The sequence below is a fragment of the Wasmannia auropunctata genome, unplaced genomic scaffold (genome assembly GCF_000956235.1).
Source record: "Wasmannia auropunctata unplaced genomic scaffold, wasmannia.A_1.0 LD323660.1, whole genome shotgun sequence".
NCBI lineage: Eukaryota > Metazoa > Arthropoda > Insecta > Hymenoptera > Formicidae > Wasmannia > Wasmannia auropunctata.
Genome location: NW_012039230.1, coordinates 27,871 through 48,660, shown reverse-complemented (window position 1 = coordinate 48,660; position 20,790 = coordinate 27,871). Strand labels below are relative to the sequence as shown.

The 20,790-nt window shown below is 33.2% G+C and overlaps 1 protein-coding gene across 1 annotated transcript in view; it reads right to left on the bottom strand.

Annotated features, from left to right (window-relative positions):
- Positions 1 to 17,065, bottom strand: part of LOC105460358 (UPF0676 protein C1494.01-like) — a 22,077-nt gene extending 5,012 nt beyond the window's left edge. The window contains exons 1-2 of the mRNA XM_011706803.1: positions 16,349 to 17,065; positions 914 to 1,029 (exon numbers count right to left, since the gene is read on the bottom strand). Of these exons, the coding sequence (XP_011705105.1) occupies positions 914 to 1,029; positions 16,349 to 16,442 (210 nt within the window). The 5' untranslated portion in view covers positions 16,443 to 17,065. The remainder of the gene's footprint in view (positions 1 to 913; positions 1,030 to 16,348) is intronic.
- Between the last annotated feature and the right edge of the window lie 3,725 nt (positions 17,066 to 20,790).

The following is a 20,790-nucleotide window of genomic DNA, read 5'->3' as shown; positions in this document are numbered from 1 at the left end:
TTTTTTTTTTCCCAGTGCAGCGTATGTTTTCTCGCGCGTGCGAATAATATTCTTACGACCGCGTTATTCAGCACCGACGAACGTTCGCGATTACAAGTCCGTAAGTTGCGGGTCGGATTATCGCACAAAATACTGCAATACATCGTTGCGATATCACCCGCAGTTAAGTTTCCGATAGCCGGCAAGGCCATCGCGCAACGAGCATTGTGTTTATCGTAAGGCCCTTGAAAATGCAACTATTACTTGGCCGATGCTCTAAGATATCGAATTCTGAGATAAGCGTCGATAACGTAAAAAAGATTAAGTTTAAATTTATGTAAATAGTGAAATTCGAACATTCCTCTGCTCTCCTTTCTCTTAAAAAAAGATTAATTGCTATTGTTAACTAATTATAACCAGAACTGCAGCCGTATGTACCGAAAATTGATATCAACAAAAATAATTGTATATTATTAATTATGTACAGATAATATTTTAGTATCAGAGCTTATTTTGATTTAGTTAACTAATTGTTATTAATTACTTGTCCTTGTAAATTACAATTAAGAACGTATATATTTATCTAAACTTTTCAGCAAAATTTCCAATTCTGAAAAGTTTCTTTAATATATTCTCGGACGTCTGATGTATAAAACGATTATCGCTAAAATAAAAAATTTAAAATTGACGGAATAATTATTTTTTAGACATGAATTTTGAACATTGTTTCGATATTGCAAGGAAGCGCTATAAGTTATTCGACTTGTTTCAATTGGCGTTTGAAATTAGGTATTCGGTCACGACGGTAAGTTGCGACAGTGCGTACGGCGGAAATCGGCTAGACCGACAACACTGGCGCCTGGATCAATCAAAAGAAGCCTTGTGATCGCTAATCGTTTTTTCAAACGCGTTCCTCCCTCTTTTCTCATTATACCTTGCACTCTGGAATGCCATGGTTGACGAGCAAGGCCAATCCTTTCTCGGACAGCGCCCTTAGCAGTTTCGAGGCCACTAGCTTCACGACTCCCTTCTGAGGGCATCTCTCCGTGCCTGAAATCGTAAGAGTACGCTTGAATACAGAGACGAGAAATAAAATTGCGCGAAAAGAGGAACTACTGCGCTTATTCGTCGCTCATTTGCTAAAACGATTACTTCTTAACTCATTTCTCGGGAATTTTTATGTGTGATTCACTTATGCGAATTTTTGCGTTGAAAAATAATATATCGAAAGATGCAGAATAATGTCAACTGTTGTATGCATTATGCACACACAATATTCTTAAGCTTAATATATATGTATATTATATGTATATTATATATATAATTGTATATACAAGGTGGGGAAAAAATCCCGGACCCTTAAAATATCTCGATAACAAAGCATTTTAGAGAAAAATGTTTCATACTAAAATTATAGGGTTTTAAGAGACGCATTATATAACAAGGGTAGTGTGCTTTGTTGAATAGCGTTGTCACATAAAAAACACTTTGAAATTTTTGAATGCAAACCTCCATTTTTTATTACATATTCTTGTAGCTTATTTCGAGAGCTTTGCAAAACACTATAATTAAATACTTTTTCGTTCAGGACTTTCCAAGTTATGAGACATGAATGTGACAATATTTTGGTATAAAATACAAGATATCTTGTAAAACATTCAATTTTTAATAATCCTATCTTAATAATTTTATGCGCAGAATAATTAGATGAATCATTTGGCGTAAAGAAAATTGCTTTTAAAAAATGCAACTCCTGCATGTCAGGAGTCTTTTTCCCCTCCTTGTATAATATTAATATGTATATATGTAAAGCATATTACATATACATTATACATATAACAAGAACGCACACACATACACACTCTAGTTTAATATCACAGCATATAAATGTTAAAAAAGTTCAGATTACGCCGAACGCTGATTATGGATTAAGGAAGCGTTGAGGTACTTAGTATTAAATTTCACAACTCTAGTCTCTAAGCGACATGCGATACCGATGCCAGCTGCATTGATGATCGACTAAGTCTTTCGCTCAATGAGCGTTTATTGACATTGAGAGTATGCATTTGAGACCAATAGTGAAGTAAATAAAACAAAACCAGCAAACAGGTTCACCTTTTTGTTGCACTTACACGCAATTGCAATTATATTTAATGATCGCAATCATGTCTCATTCATAATTTCCTATTTTTTACTTAATCAAACAATAAAATAATATTAAAAAATATTATTTAAAATACAAGAAAATGACTGTCGCATTTCCGTTTGCCGCAACCACTTTGTTACGATTGTTAGAATATGCTATAAAATTGCACTAAAAAAATATCAGTACTTTCATTTCAATTTACAAAGCAAAATAGAGCTGAAGTGAAATGTTAATGAAACAATTATAAAATTAAGTATCGAAATATAACGTGTTTACATCTAATCTTATGTACACGAGTTAATTTTAATTCACTTATATGCGTTAACACGTCGCAAACGATAAACGTCGTTCATTGTTGTCGTAATTTTGCATCACCGAATTAGTAAAAATAAATAGTAAAAATAATAAACGGTTAGTGGCGTAAGCCTTGGAAGCCAACGCGAGGTCATGATTCTCGAGAAAGCCATCGTCCCCGAGCCTCATGTCGTAATGAGATCCGTCCATGAGCGATGAGAGGAGAAACAAATCGTAGATATACACTTTGCATGCGTATCGCACTGGCGATTATTACATTTGCCCGGCCAGTGTTCACTCGATTAACTCTTATTCTCGGTTATGCATTTGGCGATTAAATTATGTTCTCGGTCATGCGTTTGACATTAAAAATTACCCTCAAAGTTTCGCGGTTTTCTAGAGTAGACTCAACATAATTATAGAAGTTTACGACAATTAATCCTCGCGTATCTTTTTTAATCTCTTTAAATCGATTGACAGCAATTAATTTGAAAATAGTAACTAATTTATTATTTGTAAAATAATTTATTTAGATTTTTTATTGTTAATATAAATATTAATAATATTAGCACAGAAATATTCTTCAGTAAAAGAGAGTCTTGCATCAATATTAATGCAACGCATGGCATTTATATAATTTTTTTATCTAATTTTCTTCTACGTGACTATACAATATAATTCTCTTATACTCGAATGTAAGAAATATGCGATATTAACAAAAGGAAAAATATTATTTTATAGCATGTGCCGTATCTATATATATGCTGATTGACTTCTTGGGTACAATCATCGTTATGAGAAAACCCGCAATTGTATATTTTATATATAAATTCCTCGGGATGTGTATTCCGTGCAGTTGACGTCAGCGGGATGTAGCATCATTCTACTTTGTTCGCTATTTTGGCAGCATCGCGACGCAATGATGACGACAAAGGTATAGAAGGATTGCTTTCGTTTCGTCCTCGAGGCGTACATCGGCCACGGGCACGACGCCAAAGTGGCCTCGTGCGAAAGAATCGTCGCCGACAAAGCCGTACTAATACTGTGAAACCATAAGAGAAACGTCGGCCTTTAATAATAGATTCCGCATGTCTAATCTCAATCGAACTGCAACGGCCAACTGATGATGTTCAATCTCGATCAATCTATAAATGTCTACATCTTTTTCTGTCACGCTCAGAAAGAAATGTTTCGAAACACGATGTTTCTGACACGATGGAACCATCTCGCCACGTGGTGAAAATGTTTACAATCATATATCGAAGCGACAAGAAATGAGTTTATCGAATTTGTTTTGATTTGTCAAAAGAAAAAGTTCGATACATTAATGATTTATTTTAAAATGTTTCTCTCGATCTCTGCTATAATATAAATTTAAATCTCTTCCGATTTTACTATATATAATAATTAAATTAATAGTATTAAAATAATTCAATAATTAACAAGACAAACTGCAATAGCAGAAAAACTGCTGAATATAATTAGATGAAGCTTTCTGAGGGTCAAATTGACAACCTTGGGGACAAATTCAATCAGCTGTTTGAAAGAAATAAAAGTAAACATAATCTTTTTTGTTTATTTCAAAATGTCAGTTCCTCTCGAAACGTGTACGAAGAGCAACAGTGCATCAGTGATAAGATTTTTGTTATCCGAAGGTGTAAAACCGGTCGAAATTTACTCGAGAATGTTGAAACAGTATGGTGAAAAGTGTTTAAGCCGCGAAAACGTGTCGTGTATAAGTGGATTGGACAGTTTAATTCGGGCAGAACAAGTGTCACCGATCGTTACCACTCTGGACGACCGGTTGAAGTCTTGACCGACTTTTCACCATACTGTTTCAACATTCTCGAGTAAATTTCGGTTAGTTTCACACCTTCGGCTAACAAAAATCTTATCACTGAACGTTGCTCTTCTGGCGGACACGTTTCGAGAGGAACTGACATTTTAAAATGAGCAAAAGAGTTAATGTTTACTTCTATTTCTTTCAAACAGCTGATTGAATTTAAGATTGAATCTCCAAGGTTGCCAATACTTGACCCTCAGAAAGTTTCATCTAATAATATTCAGTAGTTTTTCCGCTATTGCAGTTTGTCTCATTAATTATTGAACGACCCTCGTATTTTAAATATATCTGATACTAAATGTCACTTATTGTTTATCTGTGTTTTTTTAGCGAATGTATAGTTAATAATTTTAAAGAGTAAAATGTCATTTGATATTCTCCGAGAAAAAAGTAGAACAAAATCATAATTGTTATTACGATAATCACGCTAATTATATAGTATTCAACTTTTTGTAACAGCTACAATAAAATTGTTAAAGAAAGGAGAGTAACTTTTAAGCGTTTTTGCTACCGCTCGGGGATTGTTTTATTTCTACATTTTCTTATGTATTTTTTTCATAGAAACCGAAAATTGTCATAATAACGCCAGATTTAAGGAAAAATTAGTACATTAAAATAAAATAAATAAAATCCTTATTTGCATCGTTGAAATCGCTGTCAGTTATATTTAATTATTTAAAAATTAATTCATAATTGGATTAAATGCGAGTAATATTGTATCGCAAAACGTTAATTATATTTTTTACTATAACATTTGTTACAAAAAATTATTAATTATTCTTACGAGAAACATGAAAACTTGAAACTATGATAATACATCAATTATTGCATTCTAACTAATCCTCTTTACGAATTATTTTGTATTTCTAGATTCGATTTATATCGAACATAATATATTAATAATTGGAAGTAAATTAAAAATTATTTTATTTAAATATAATTAAATAATGAGATGCTCTCCTTATTTTTATTCGGACTTGGGACCGATAATAGTTAAGTTGCATCTCTTATTTACATATTTACATATATACTATATTAAAAATTGTCTTATTTAAAAAAATGATTAAATAACGAGATGCCCTCCTTATTTTCATTCCGACTTAGGATCGGCAATGATTAAGTTACATCTATTTACATATTTACATAAACACATATATGTATTTAACCTTTGTCGGTCCCAAGTCCGAATGAAAAAAGAAGGACATCTCGTTATTTGATCATTTTTTAAATAAGAAAATTTTTAATTTATTCTCAATTATCAATATATTATTATTCGATATGCATATATATATGTAAATATGCTGTAACTTAACCATTGTCGGTCCCAAATCCAAATGAAAATAAGGAGAGCATCTCGTTATTTAATAATTATTTAAATAAAGTAATTTTTAATTTACTTTCAATTATCAATATGTTATATTCGATATAAATCGAATCTGGAAATACAAAATAATTCGTAAATGCAATAATAATAATTAGTTAAAATTATTATTGCAATAATTGTACTATTGTAGTTTCAAGTTTTCATATTTCTTATAAGATTAATTATTAATTTTTTTTTGTAACAAATGTTATAGTAAAAAATATAATCTAATTAAGTTTTGCGATGCAATATATATTACTCGCATTTAGTCCGATTATGAATTAATTTTTAAATTATTGAAGTATAATATAACTGAGCGCTATATCTAGCAATTTCAACAATGCAAATAAAGATTTTATTTCAATCTAGCAAATTTTCCTTAAATCTAGCGTTATTATAATGATAATATTTGGTTCTATGAAGAAAAATACATAAGAAAATGTAGAAATAAAACAATTCCCCGAATAGTAGCAAAAACGCCTAAAAGTTGTACCCTCCTTTTTAACTTCGAAGTATAAATTAGCACGCAATATGGTTAAAAATATGTTTAAAAACGTGATTTCAAGGGGTAGGTTATTAAGAGTTAACGACAGAGGGAATAGGGATACAAAGCCGATGTTTAATATAAAACACAAATTTAATTTCCGTACAAACGAAACTTTCCCGCATAGTAATCGAATATTCTTCTTCTGCGTAGTAGACATACAATACATGTAGGTGCAACTAAAGACAGGGAGCCGTTTCTAGGGTGTACATATAATCGCAGAGAAAATATTCGTTGGAGTTTCTCCTGGTAGCGACAGACTCCCCGATACTTTCGCCTAGAGTATAACGATCAGGTATACCGTTACCGGACATCGACTTCGAAGGTGCACGATATATAGTCTACTGGCAATTGTGCAATACACTCGCAAACATTATCAATTTTGTATCATCTCCGTGAATGTTATTGGATATTTATATGTTCCAGATATTATATAATAATAAATGACAAAGAAATGTCTAATTTTATATATTTACTTGGCATCGCGACGCTACTACATCGCTTGATCCATATTGACAGCTACTTTGTATTTCTGAATTAATTATTTGATTTGATGCAAATCTTGTATAAATTCGCAATTTATTTAATTGGACATTAACCTTTATATCAATACCTGGGTACCCAAGTGCCCATTACAACTTTTCACTCAATATTTTGATGTTTTTGGTTAAATATTGCCAAATGGCTAAATATTGCTTCGAATCCTCATTATTTGGACAATTATACGCAAATTCAACAATTCACTTTTAATTATTTGTGAAAAATTTCGAGTTTATAAGCATTAAACCTAACTACACGCCTTCAATATCCGGAATACCTTGGTACACATCCACATGCATTATTTTATATTAGAAAAACGGGAAAAGGAAAGATTTTAATCTAAATATTCAAAGAAACAACTTACTTGTATACGTATGCTATAGACAGTAAAAATGCTGTTTTAAAAAAAAGTTTCAGAAGTTACAAAAGACATTTACAATATTTCATTAATTTTGAGGGCAAGTCTACTGAAGATGTAGATGTGCTTGTCACGGATTAGTTGCAGTTTGCACATTTTCTCAAAAGATTTATATTTCTTTTATATTAAAAGAATTGATTATGGGAATTCCTAACATATAGCCAATTCTAACGCCTTTCTTCCTTTCGATTTGATCTCGGGCTACGTTGCTAAGAATTCCATTTTCCTACATCTTGAAAATAGATAATAATAAAACACTAAATACACGTAACTGCTCAAATAAAAGACTTTCAAAATTAAAACATAAATCATTAAACAGTTGATAGAAAAAAGATAAGGAAAAATGTTAACCCTTGAACAGGCTATTGTTAGAATAAAGAGACTTAAAAGATAAAGATAATAGAGAACCATTTATTATGCATACGAAATTTCACAGTGAATACCCTAGATGGCCTAGATATAGCGTGAAAGTTTCGGGTATTAACATAAGAACTAAAATAAATTCCCAGAATTTCCTTAAAAGATCTTTTTATTTTAGTCCAAAAAATTAATTTTTTTTCTTTTTACTTTTTCTGAAATAACAACGTGTGTGTGTATGTGTGTGTGTATGTGTGTGTGTATGTGTGTGCGCGTATGTTATTGTAACAATGTGTTCCGGACTTTATTGAAAAAGTCTTATAAGTAAGTATATATCTTTGAATAGGACGTTACACTGCTCTAAAATAGACTTGTTCGGTAAAATATGCAAGTAAAATATTTATTTTGTCGATATTTGATATTTATAGCAATAGATTCAATCTTTGTTCTACATTATTGATAATATATGTGTACATTTATGTATGGGTACTTATCTGAATTGAGCATGTTTATCTATAAATTCGTCAACAGTTCAAATTAACAGTTCAAAAATTCAACTATATTATTATAGTATTCTTACAGTCTTTCAAGCGTATTTGCTGATACATTAAGTACAGTGTCAATATATTCAAATAAAATGACATTCACGTTCAATAGATGACATGAAAAGAGTCACATCTAGGCTACGTATTATCACAAATCGTTTCATTTGCTACAACAACGACATAACTCAAAAAAAAATTTCCAGTTTGAATGTTTTAAACTATTAAAATTTTGTAATATAATTTTTAAATATGTGATTAATTTGGTATTATAATTTGATCTACTGATTATAAAGGAACGACAGTATTATTAATTCTTCATTTAGTGTATTCAATTTTCATCAGAATTCTCTTTTCTTTGCAGACGACTCAAAAATTACAATTTTTGAGTTAAATCATTGTTGCAGCAAATGAGCGAAATGTTCAACTAATTAATAAATCCGTAATAAATATAAATTTTACTTTAGAGAGAATATAACTAATGTGTATACATAGACATATATCTATGTGTAAAGATTAATTTTTGAAATAATAAATATAAAGTAGGCTTATAATATAAATAAATGTTATAAACAAAAGAGCGTTCAAAGTCTAGCAAGAACTTACTGCTGATTGAGATCAAAATATTCGGCATTATGTATAATATTTATTTTTAAACAGTATTCAGCACTGACAATAAAATCTTGCTACTCTTGTCAGGTTTTGAATACTTCATTAATATTTTATTTTTAAATAACCCTTAAATTTTTTTATCTTTTCCAACAATTAAAATAAAAAACTCACTTAAGACATATTGAATTTTTTTATAGACAAATAGAAAGTCTTATTATCCAATTTATTTCTCTTTCTCTTCTCTCTTCCTGCTATATTTTCTTTTTTCCTTATTTTTTCAAATCAATATTTTTATATTAAGATTAATTAGCAGAATAATTTTGTTTCTAACCGAAGCTACGTCAAACACTTAGTCGTGTAAATTCGTAATTGTGACGAGAACAAATAAATTCATAAAAAATACATCAATCTTAAATGTATTTAAACGATTAAAAGCCATTTAATCCATTTTTTTAATGCGGCAATTCGCCTTTCGTGGAAATGTGCATTTTATAATTTCTGCGTAGAAATGTAGGAAAAACATACAAAAACTGCAATGACGTATCTGCAATAATTATGAACAAGAGGAAATTCATCATCAGGATCAAGAATCATTTTCTTTATAACAAAGGCGATAAGGATCTTGACATTCGACAATGTCTAATTTATGATGCATTTGATATGCGCGTGTAAATACATATATTGCGTTGATTTGCATATATCATATTTATGAACACGCAAAAGAAATTTAATACAATGGTTTTTTGCGAATAAATTTTTCAAAATTTTTCAGCTTTTAAATCTGTGTTCATTTTTAAAAATGAACGTAGCAAATGAAGGAAACATTATCTAAATATATATATATATATATTTTTTTTGCAATACTCTACACGTGTGCAAAGTTCGTTGCGACACGAAGTGCAATCGTTGTATCTCCACGTATTGTTATCAATTCGACAATGCCAACGTCGAACACCCAGCTGCGTCATCCCATATCAGGATGCTTTGCAGTTTTTGCATATCTTTTTAACGATTTCGTTTCATTGTGATTTCTAGTTATCGTAAGAGCGCTAAGGTTGTAATTAATACAAGAGAAAGAGTTTTAAAATTGCAGAGCATCAAACTCTGTTTGTCTTTGACTTTTTATTATACATTTTTAGAATAAAAAAAAAGTAGACTGCACATAGATTCTTACGTTCAGACTGGATACATTAGATTTCGCTTCATTAACAGTCTGAAGCGTAAAAATAAACTCGCGTTCTCACAGATATCTCGAATCCGTCTCATGTTTCTTCTTGTATATGCACACATGCACATTTCCGTGACATCAACAAACCGTTGCAATCTTACACGTGGCTTGTAGTTATAATATCCCATAACTTCCATCATACATTCTCACGTTTCTACTTGCCATAACATTGCACCCACTGTCTCGCAAATTCCGTGGCTTGGGAGGTCCTTAAGTGTTTGTCGTATCAAAATTTCGCAATTCAATTAGTATGGTCATTAGCCTTCCACACGCATGTACGTGATACATACGTTAGTTAATTAATAGCGTACAGACAGAAAAAGAAAAGGAGATAAAACAAAGCAGAAATCATGTACAATATACAGAGACATTTTCATATTAAATCTCTAAAAGCGAGATAGATTCATCAAGCGAGATAGGTAAAATCAATTAGACAAAAAAACGAGTTTTATGAGAGCTAAATTTAATATCAAATTAAGTCAGCGTGTTATAAGTTATTGACAAATTGTGTGAAATTAAAATAAATTGTACATGCAAAATAAAACAGAAGAAAAGAAACGTTCCATTTCTATTTTTACATAAATAGAAAAATGCTACGCTTCAACGAGTTGATTCTTTTGATCTTTTTAAAATAGATGATTTTATCGTATAATTCCATTAGAGTTTAGAGACTTTGCCAAAGACTTTGCGTTTCTTGAGAAAAGATTAATATTCCGATGACGTGTCTCACTCTAATGTAAGTTCGGTTTGACGCTCATAGAACTCATGAGCATCATTTGTCGTTGTTTGACATTTGAACAAGAATAAAATGATTCCAAGAACGTTATAAGCATCAAAGCGAACGCAATCAGAGTAGCACGTGAAAGTAGTTGACTATGTGGAAGGCGTGCGATACGAAATCGAACCGAGACATATCACAACGCATTTCTTTTGCGAATTAACTTTTTCTACATTCAGCAATTAAATCATGATCCAGCTCCGCCAGATGCGAAATATTTCATTGGCCGTGACATGTAACATTGTGTTACATGTTATTTAAGCCACGTGTAAATTCGAACATGTTAAGCCGACTTGAGTATGAAAACACGTGTTCCATTTCGCGTGGCAACAAAAGTTTAGCAAAACTTTTGCTAATAAGCTATAAACGATAGAGTGACGCACGATGATGAGCTAATTGGACTTTATAAACATAGTTGAAAGAAAAAAAGTAAGATTATATATCTCTCGTTTCCATGTTAAATAAACAATTATTGCGAAATCATTTGAGAGCAAAGTATTCGCTCGATAGTCAAAAATCAAAGTAAAAGTGCAAATATTTTCCGTGCCGCATAGAAATTTGAAGAAATTTCCAAATACAATGAGGGAGAGGAATCAGATCGGCTTGATATATCTAGATATATCTCTCATAACCGTTAGAGTATAGGTGATCAATGGCATGCAAGCGTTGGTTGGATAGCACACACGATCTTTAAATGGCAAACAGACATTGCAACAGATGCGTGTGAATGTTAGTACGCTTTACCCTTATATAATTTAATAATCGTATAGACGGCTAATGCGCGATGCGCAACATCACGAAAGGGTGTTAAAAAAGTTCGATTTTTGACACCCCTGCGGAACCTTAGTTATCCACAAAAAGTTATTGTTTGGGACCCACATGAAATGTACAAAAATAGTTTTACATCCCAGAAATGCAGGAAAAGTAGATTTTTTAAATGTTATATTATGTCTCCTTTATAAGTCGAATTTTCGTATATTACGCTAAAACTTATCATTAGTCAAATGTATTGCAAAAGTTTCTCATAATTGGTACTTAAAGGTTTTAAGGCTCGCTGATCACGAATCTGTTATTAAATAAAAATAGCAAATTATGGAAATAGATGATCCAAAATGCACTTTGACATGCAGTTTTGTACGTAGGGTTACAATAATCGAATTTTTTATCAAAATAAATCTGAGCATGTTTTTTAGGACATACTAATTACAAATCTATTAATTAAATGGAAAAAAATCAATGATAACGGATTCCAAACGGCGATCCAAAGTGCTTGATTAAAGTTACGTTTAATATATTTTATAGAACAAAATGAATGCGCTATCTTTCGAGGTCTTCTATTGTACACTGTTAAAGTAGAATTACAGAAAAATTTAAATTAAAAAACTTCTGAAAGAAAGATAGATATTGGACAAATAATAAATACTAGCTGGACAGGTGAAAACGGCCTACTTGATCACTCTCATTGTCAGTCAAATCCAGAGACAACGGTGAGGACGTGATGATCACTGTCTTCATTATTATTTTTTATCTTTAGTGTTTTAATTTTTGTGTGTTTTATGTATGTTTTTTATCCATAGAATTTTTTTCAATTTATAATGCATCTATTAACAGGCTTTTTTTGAAAGGCTGTCCAGCTAGTATTTATCATTTGTCTAGTATCTACCATTTCCTTCAGAATTTTTTTAATGTAAATTTTTCTTTACCTCTTTTGATAACGCACCGTAGAAGCTCTAGAAAGATAGCGCATTTATTTTGTTCTATAAAATATATTGTGACTTTAATCGGGTACTACAAACACTTTGGATCGCCGTTTTAAATCCGCTATCATTGATTTTTCCATTTAATTAATGGATTCGTAATTAATGTGTCTTAAAGACCATGCTCAGATTAATTTTGATAAAAAATTCGATTATTGCAACTCTACGTACAAAACTGCATGCCACATGTGCATTTAATTTGGATCACCTATTTCCATAATTTGCCATTTTTAATAACAGATTCATGATCAGCGAGCTTTAAAACCTTTAAGTGCCAATTATCATGAGAAACTTTTGCAATACGTCCGATTAATGATAAGTTTTAGCGTGATGTATCAAAATTCGACTTACAAAAGAGACATGATATACGTAACATGAAAAAAATCTATTTTCCCTGCATTTCTAGGATGTAAAACTATTTTTACTATTTCATGTGTGTCTCAAACAACTTTTTGTGGATAACTAAGGTTCCGCAGGTGCTCCAAAAATCGGACTTTTTTAAACATTCTCCTTTAGCCAATATCAACTGAATGAGAATAGATCGTTCCTTTTAGGTCAGACAATATCCGGTTAGAACCTATCACAGTGACCGACTTAGAAGTCTGATTAAGTCATAAGAATAATGTCACAGAAATGACATTTGAAAGTTTTGTCGGTTGAACCATCGACAAGTTTCCGCGTGTGTGCTACTTCAAAAATATTATCTAGATTATTATAGACTAAAAAAATGAAAAAAAAATCATTTTACTCCGATAAAATTGATACTCGGAAGTCTTCGAAACATTCGTAAAATTTCTGAATGGATTCTATTCTCCCGTTCTCGCTTCGTGAAATGGAGCCCCAAGTGTCGATTTATCGTATATTTGCTCAACTGTGTACGCGACTAACTTTACACGTTACGTATTATACTATATTTACTACTCTGGCCATTAAAGGCAAATCGCGATATAAGAAAAGAAAGGAAACGATTTTTCGCGCTCAAGGATTCTTTCATTATTTAATAGAAATTTTTCACGTTGCAGATGCTCCTCGAAAAAGCACATTATTACGATACACAGATACAAGAAGAGAATACGGGATCGTTTTAGGTCGTATTAGAAAATAATATTACGTTGTATTAAATTTTCAATGTATCATGAAAGGTAATTATTCAAGCTATACGGATGCCGCAAAACAAATAATCGGCGTTGGTATTTCAACAGCTGGGCATAATATTTGTGCAAATAAATCAATTAGTCTTGTTTTCTCGGATTATAAATCAATTTTGAGGTCAATCCATAAATCAATACTCACTTAAGTCTATTTTCACAATGTACGATTACCTAAAGGTTAAAAATTACCAAGAAGTTTATTGTTTAACGACGTTTGATTAGGACTTATTGTTAACCATCAAGTTAACTTAATGCCAACTCAACTGATGTACACGTAACCTTTAGTTTATTTGATTATAAGCTTATTAAAGTGTGGTTTAATTAACTTTCAAGTTTTAGTTAACTTTTTCGTTAACCATATATTATGAAAATGGGCCTTATTATGTCAATATATTTGTCACAATTAATTTCCGTGACAAATGAAATAAAAAAAAGAATAGCCAATATGGATTGCGATAAACAGTAATGATGAAGGAACTGACTGATTAATGAGATAAAGCACGCTTTATCCGCGTTGCGAAATTCTGCATAAATACGCAACTTGTAAATTACAAAATGATTTTAACGTTCGCGAATTTCAGACAAAGCTGGAGGCAGCGAAAGAAATCGAAGCGAATTCGCCTGACTCCGACAGGACAATGTCTCCACGTTCGTAGGACCGGATGTTCGGGTTCGCGAAGAATTTCGAGGATTCGAGAGTGAGAGACGATGGTTTTACGGCTGCTTGGCAACGAGGCCAGGCACCTAGCCAGACGAACCAGCCAGACGAACCAGCCAGCGGCAACCGGAGGCGCCTATCGCGGGTCCGACGATCTGTTGAGGTCAGAGCCCCTCTCACAAAGAAGGGCCCCTCCCTTGGCGCCCTCGAACGTTTATATAGGGTGTCCTGCTGATACTTTACTATCGCGTTGCCTATAATTGGTGCATGTAATTTGCACAGGAAAACAACTGTTTGTTACATTACTTGAAATTAATCTCAAGACCTTTATCCCTCAGGGAGTAAACACAAAAGACGGAAATACATTAAAAGAAGAAATAGAACCGGAACATTATGACAAACCGGGATTATGATAATACAACCGATTTTCTTCGGTTTTTTAATTTTTTTTTTTTTAGACACATTCGACAGATGTGTATTTCCACTAATATGAATTAATTTTATTCTAGGTTTCACTTACTTTTCCTCTTTTTTCTAATTTACTACTGAATTAAAATTAATCTACATTGATATAGAAATGGATAAGAGTCGTGAATATTGTAAGCAAACAGGAATCCAAAGATTAAATTTTTAACGGAAATAACGATGTTTTTGCTTTATCTAATCAACCGTTTTGTATACTAATGTACAGAAACACAAGATTAATTAAGCAAAACCTATTTGTCCGTTAAAAATCATTTAAATCAAAAATATTTAACTTTATAATATATGTTATAGCATCGTTCCAATCATAGATTTCTCAAAACTGAATTACAGGATATAATAGAATTCTGATTTGACGAAAATATTTGCGTGTGTGTGTGTGTGTGTGTGTGTGTGTGTGTGTGCGTGCGTGTGTGTGTGTGTGTGTGCGTGTGTGTGTGCGTGCGTGCGTGCGTGCGTGCGTGCGTTCGTGTGTGTGTAATTCGGAAATAATTGTAACTTGCAAATAATGTGATAGTTTAGGCTACAAAATGTGTTAACTGACGCGTTTGTCGGACACAGCAATAATAAATAAACGTCATTTATTGTTACTACGCTTTATGTATTTGTCACCTATAATGCTTCAATACAACGACTGCTATTGATTCTTATTTAAAAAAAGCTTTTATATGTGCTGCGCTAAATGGCTAGACATAATTCATTCTGGAAAGTCCAGAGCTCCAAGAAAAGATTTTATTATTATAGTATAAATACGCTACGCAATGTCCGATATCCCAACAATTGAATGACTCGTTGAGGCCTCTCGGCAGATAATGGCAGTGATAAATGAAGGCAAATTGAATCAAAGTTCGATAACGACGATATGTATACCTTCTTAATAGCAAGATAAAACTTTTTCGCACGTGTAAAATGTTTTTCCGATTGCAGTAAAAGTTATTAGCGAAGAAGAAACAAAGAATATAGCGATTTCAGAAAAATTTCAAGATCAGAAAATATTAACAAAGATTATCAGCTGTCACTTAGATTAATTACGATTAAATGCGATTAATTTCAATTTAGTATCCCTAAGTCTCTCAACGTTTTCTGGATAAAACTTAAAATTCAACGTTTACTCTACAGCATTAATGAAAATCGGCAATATTGGTAAATTATAAATCGAATTTATATATAACATATTTTTGTATATAGTAATCAAAAACTTCTGGGACTTCGAAGTACGATTCCTGGACAGACTTTCAAACATCGTTTACCCGAAGAACAGAAGTTATCGCGTTTTTCTGCGACATCTGAAACTTCGAGCGCAATTCCGAAGTACATACGTCAGTCTAGTTTTGTGCTCGTTAATTTCGTCATCGTGCTGACCTATGACCAGCTTGCGACACCGATCAGCAAACGGAACGGGCCGCACACGAGGAGGCTCCCCTGGCATTCTTTTATCAGCTTGGAGGACCGTGTGAGAGACGTGGCCTCACGAGTGTTCGTATAAACAATTTCGAAATTGCCGTTCCCGTAAAATCACGGCCGTCAACGCCCGTGTTTCACGCAGCGTTTCCGCGAAGTAACCGAGCGCGGCCTATCATGCGCGCGCGGCGCGATCGGGCGAGACGCGCGACGACGTGCAGACGCGGTAGACCTAAATAAAAAAAGCTACTCACCCATATGAGCGAGGTCGATGATCGGGATTTCGCACTTGCTGACAAGAGTCTCGCAAGTGTGCGTGACCATGGGCGCGTTGGTACAATAACTCATCCTGACAACTGGAGTCCCCTTGGAAATCGGTCGAGATTCCTTTTACACCGGATCGCTCCCTCCTCGTCTCTCTCTTTTTCACTCTCTCTCTCTCTCTCTTTCTCTATCTCTCTGCGAATGCTTCGTCACAGCCGACCTTTCTCTCTCTCTCTCTCTCTTTCTGTACGCTGGCAGCGAGAGCGACAGCAAAAAAAAAATACACCGCTTCACACTTCGCGCGCCGCGAGCGACTCGGCCACCCGGTACAAGGCGCTCACCACACGGGATTCACTGGAATATCCAAGAGAAGATCATACTACTGTGCGCCAGATACACACACGATCCACGACGATCCACGCGCGTGTAGATTCAATTAAAAGGGTGCAAAACTCCGTATCCTCCGTGTCACATGCGTGAAAGCGAAAAGAACCGCGAGGGAATATGGCTGTCGCTAACGGTAGCCGTAAGAGACGAGTTTGTTGTGCGGCTCGCGGTGCGGTAGGCGGTATACGTGGCTTCGGACTAGTGGGCACATGCTACGACTACGTGATGTGGTTTAAAGGAGCGATTACTTGGTTGACTTTCGACACACTACCGCCGCAATCCGTTCAACCATACCGTCGCACAGCCGTTCACGAACTGCTGAATACTGTCGAACGGCGCGACCGTTTGGCCGAGTCGAGCGTCGAGCATTCCGCGCGCTCACGAAGGCCCCCGATCGCAACCGAGCGCCTCCGAACGCTTCCGTGCGCTCCCGAGCTCCGTTCCAAGACTTCCAAGAATCATCGAAGACAGTCCGCAGAAAATCCACCAGGCGAATTGTTTTTGAGAAGTTTGTTGAAAAAGAAAATCTCAGGCGTATTCTTCACATCAAAATTATCATAATCCTATCGACATCGAGACAATGAAATGTTTTATTACACTTTTCAGATTTGAATTTGCAATTGTCGCGGGAATTCCCCAAATTACATCACTCGAAAACAATAGTTACGATCTTATATCGTCGCAGCGCAACCTGCACATAATATTGTTATGTATTTATATTTTCAATTTTTTAAGTGCTCTTATATTTTATTCTGTAAATTACTTTTGATATTATCGATCTTAGCAAATTCTTTTTATAAACGTTATAATTACGTGCTTGCCACGTTTAGCGCAGGCAGGGTCTGTTCTATTATTATTTTATTGTATATTTTTATGACATTCTACACTGTTAGATCTATAGTGTCAAATTTAACCTTAGTTAAGTCGCCACTGCTCCTATTTAATAAATAGTTATTTTTAACTAAAACAGTGGAGTTAAATAATTTAAAACAGTTCAAATTTAACCCAAATTTGGGTTAAATTCTATTGTTTTATTTAAAAATAACTATTTATTAAGTAGGAGCAGGCGACTTAACTAAGGTTAAATTTGACACTATATATAGATTTAACAGTGTATTGTTAATTCGTATAAACAGTTTATTTATCAACTATCGATTTGATCAAATTATCAATTCTTTATTCTAAAATATTTTAATATTTTATTCCTGTGTCACATATTAACCATGGACGTAAGAAAATATGTATGGAGCATAACGCTGCAGGGTTGAAGCAAAGAGTGAGGGGAATGAAGTATCTAGTGTCACGGATATGAGAGAGCAAGGTGACGGCAGCAGATAATGGTTTTCCGTTTGCTTTTGTCTCCATTTCTTACTGGATAATGCATGAAGCACATCAAGAGATTCTTTCAATATGGAACCAGTCGCATAGAGGTGTGCGAATAGTTCGAATTCGAAATCGAATCTGCAAGATTCGAAATCGAATAGTTCGAGAATTTCGAATCAACAGTGGTTCGATTTCGAATCGATCGCCTAATATAATGTTAATCTGGGAAAATTTGATTCAGATTCGATTCGTATTCGAATTAAAGAGATTTAATTCGATTCGATTCGAAGTGAAAATTTTAGATTCGATTCGATTCAATTTCAAACATGTTATAAAAATTCGATTCGATTCGATTCGACCATGCAAAGGCTTGATTCGCACACTTCTACAGTCGCAGTAGGTGATTCCGTGTAAATTTATCGATTTTCATGCGGTCAAGCCGATCGAACGATCCAGTAATAGCGTCTACTATCACATCGCGCGACATTATCCGACGTCTCGGTTAATGTCTATAAATTGAGATATCAAGATGGGCCCGATGATTCTCTTCTATATTCTGATTCTATTCTTGATTCTATTCTTGATATTCTGATGATTCTATTCTTCTCTTTTGTTAGGCCTTATCCCCCTCGTCTAAAAGGGTACTTTGTCTAAAGGGTACGTTTCCCAAAATCCACGGAAAATCATTCTCTTTTTGCAGGAAACTTTTAGCATGTCGATCAGTGTAATAAACTTTGATTCCACCTCCTCTCTCTAACTCCGATAACAATTGTCACCTAAACTTGAAACTTCTCTGTGAATAATATCTCACTATAGGGTACCATTTGGCACACAGTTCAGTCAAAATCGAAGGTCCAAAAAACGGGCGATTTTTATTAGGGTCACTCTTTTGTAGTTCTAATTATACAAGTATATGTTTTAAATAATTAAGTATAAACCAAAGAATGTTACAAACAATTAATATGGGAAAGCGCCCACACGGTTAAAGCGAATCTTGGTGCTCGATAATATTCTAATGTATTAATCTTACAATTTTCGGTTCAAATAAATCACGCGGTCGCGCCGGCAGACCGCCGGTTTCTACGCAGCTCCGAACTGAGTAGGACGTAATATTACAATTAAATTGCCAAATGCAATCTAATAAATCGATGCTCGTATAACATCTATTTAAATCCTGTGAAAATAACTTGCGTAAAATATTATTTCAGCCAGAATTCGAACCTGGATCTCTCTACCCGGACAGGCGTTATATGTAACTTTTTAATTTATTATTTATATCATATGTATAAGTATTTGAAAAATTAAAATTGGTATTTACTTATTTCAGAACCGTTTTAAATAATATTTAAAAATGCTAAAATGCACAGCCATTCATCGGTTTATAACTTTATAATATTAAATATAAGATTCGACTGTGGATATCAATCTAAGTATATAATATTGACAGATATAAATTTTGTTATATATATATATATATATATATATATATATATTACAAATATAAGTAATAAAAATAGTTTTTATTAATACAAAGATAAGTTTTATCATTTAAATTTACAATGGATTTAATTATTTTTAAGAAAATATATTTTTATATTAATAAAAAAAATTTCTCTGTTGCTATATATATTGTATTATACTTTTTACCTGTAAATTTTTAATATTTAACATTAATACAATTGTAAAGTTATATTTATAAAATAGTTGTCAATATCCTGAAATCTAATTTATTAATACACATTAAATAAATATTTATTATAAAATTAATACATTAAATCATTTTTAATTGGAAATTATTAAATAATGAATAATTATATCTCCAGTAACAAATAATGAAATAATTAAAGTACGAAATGACCACTTAGCAATTATTTCGCCGCATCACATCTCATTTCTTCCTAGTCTTCGCGTCCTCTCTTGTTGTTATTTTCTATTGCTGGTCCTTCACGGCTGGCATGTTCATATCATAAAAAGAGGCATTAATTATTAAAATACAACAATTGCACGGTACTTTATAAGATATCCTTTACGTTAATTATATGCGACGCACATTTGACAGCAGAAAAGCAGGACTGTACGAAATTACCTCGCATTAATTTTGCATTACGACGCGAATTAAATGTAAAACTTGAAATTACAGATGGACCGCGATACTGGCAATTAATATCGGAAGATACAATTGTCGTGTCACAGTTATTGCTTTCTTGAAGGTTCGCGTCGTGGTTTTTTTCGGTATAATAAATCTCGCGAAATACACGTTCTAACGAATTGTCGGTATACAAGCGTCGAATTCATGTTACGTGATAGTCGACTATGTATTGTAATAAGTACAATTGTGGGATTAAATGATTAATACAAGTTCCACTTACTAAAGCGAGGAAGCCGCTTGTCAATCCATCTGCTGTTTTCTATAATTAAAATAACAACAATCGCGCGAGGACAATTTCACGCGCTAAAAATAATACCGCGACGCGACGCGCTCTGCTCCTCGCTTTGCGTTCGTGCGTTTTCTGCTTCTCGAACAATGCAAATAGTGCACGTTTGCCTTTTATGATTAAATTATTTTTTTTGCATTATAACGCAAATTAAATATAAAAATTGCAGATCAATATTCGCGATACTTGCAATATCCGACAACAACGTTGCTCTGCTGATTATTCGTGCGACAGATTTTTCGATGCAGTAAAATCTTGCGAAATAAATCTAATATCTTTTACCAAAA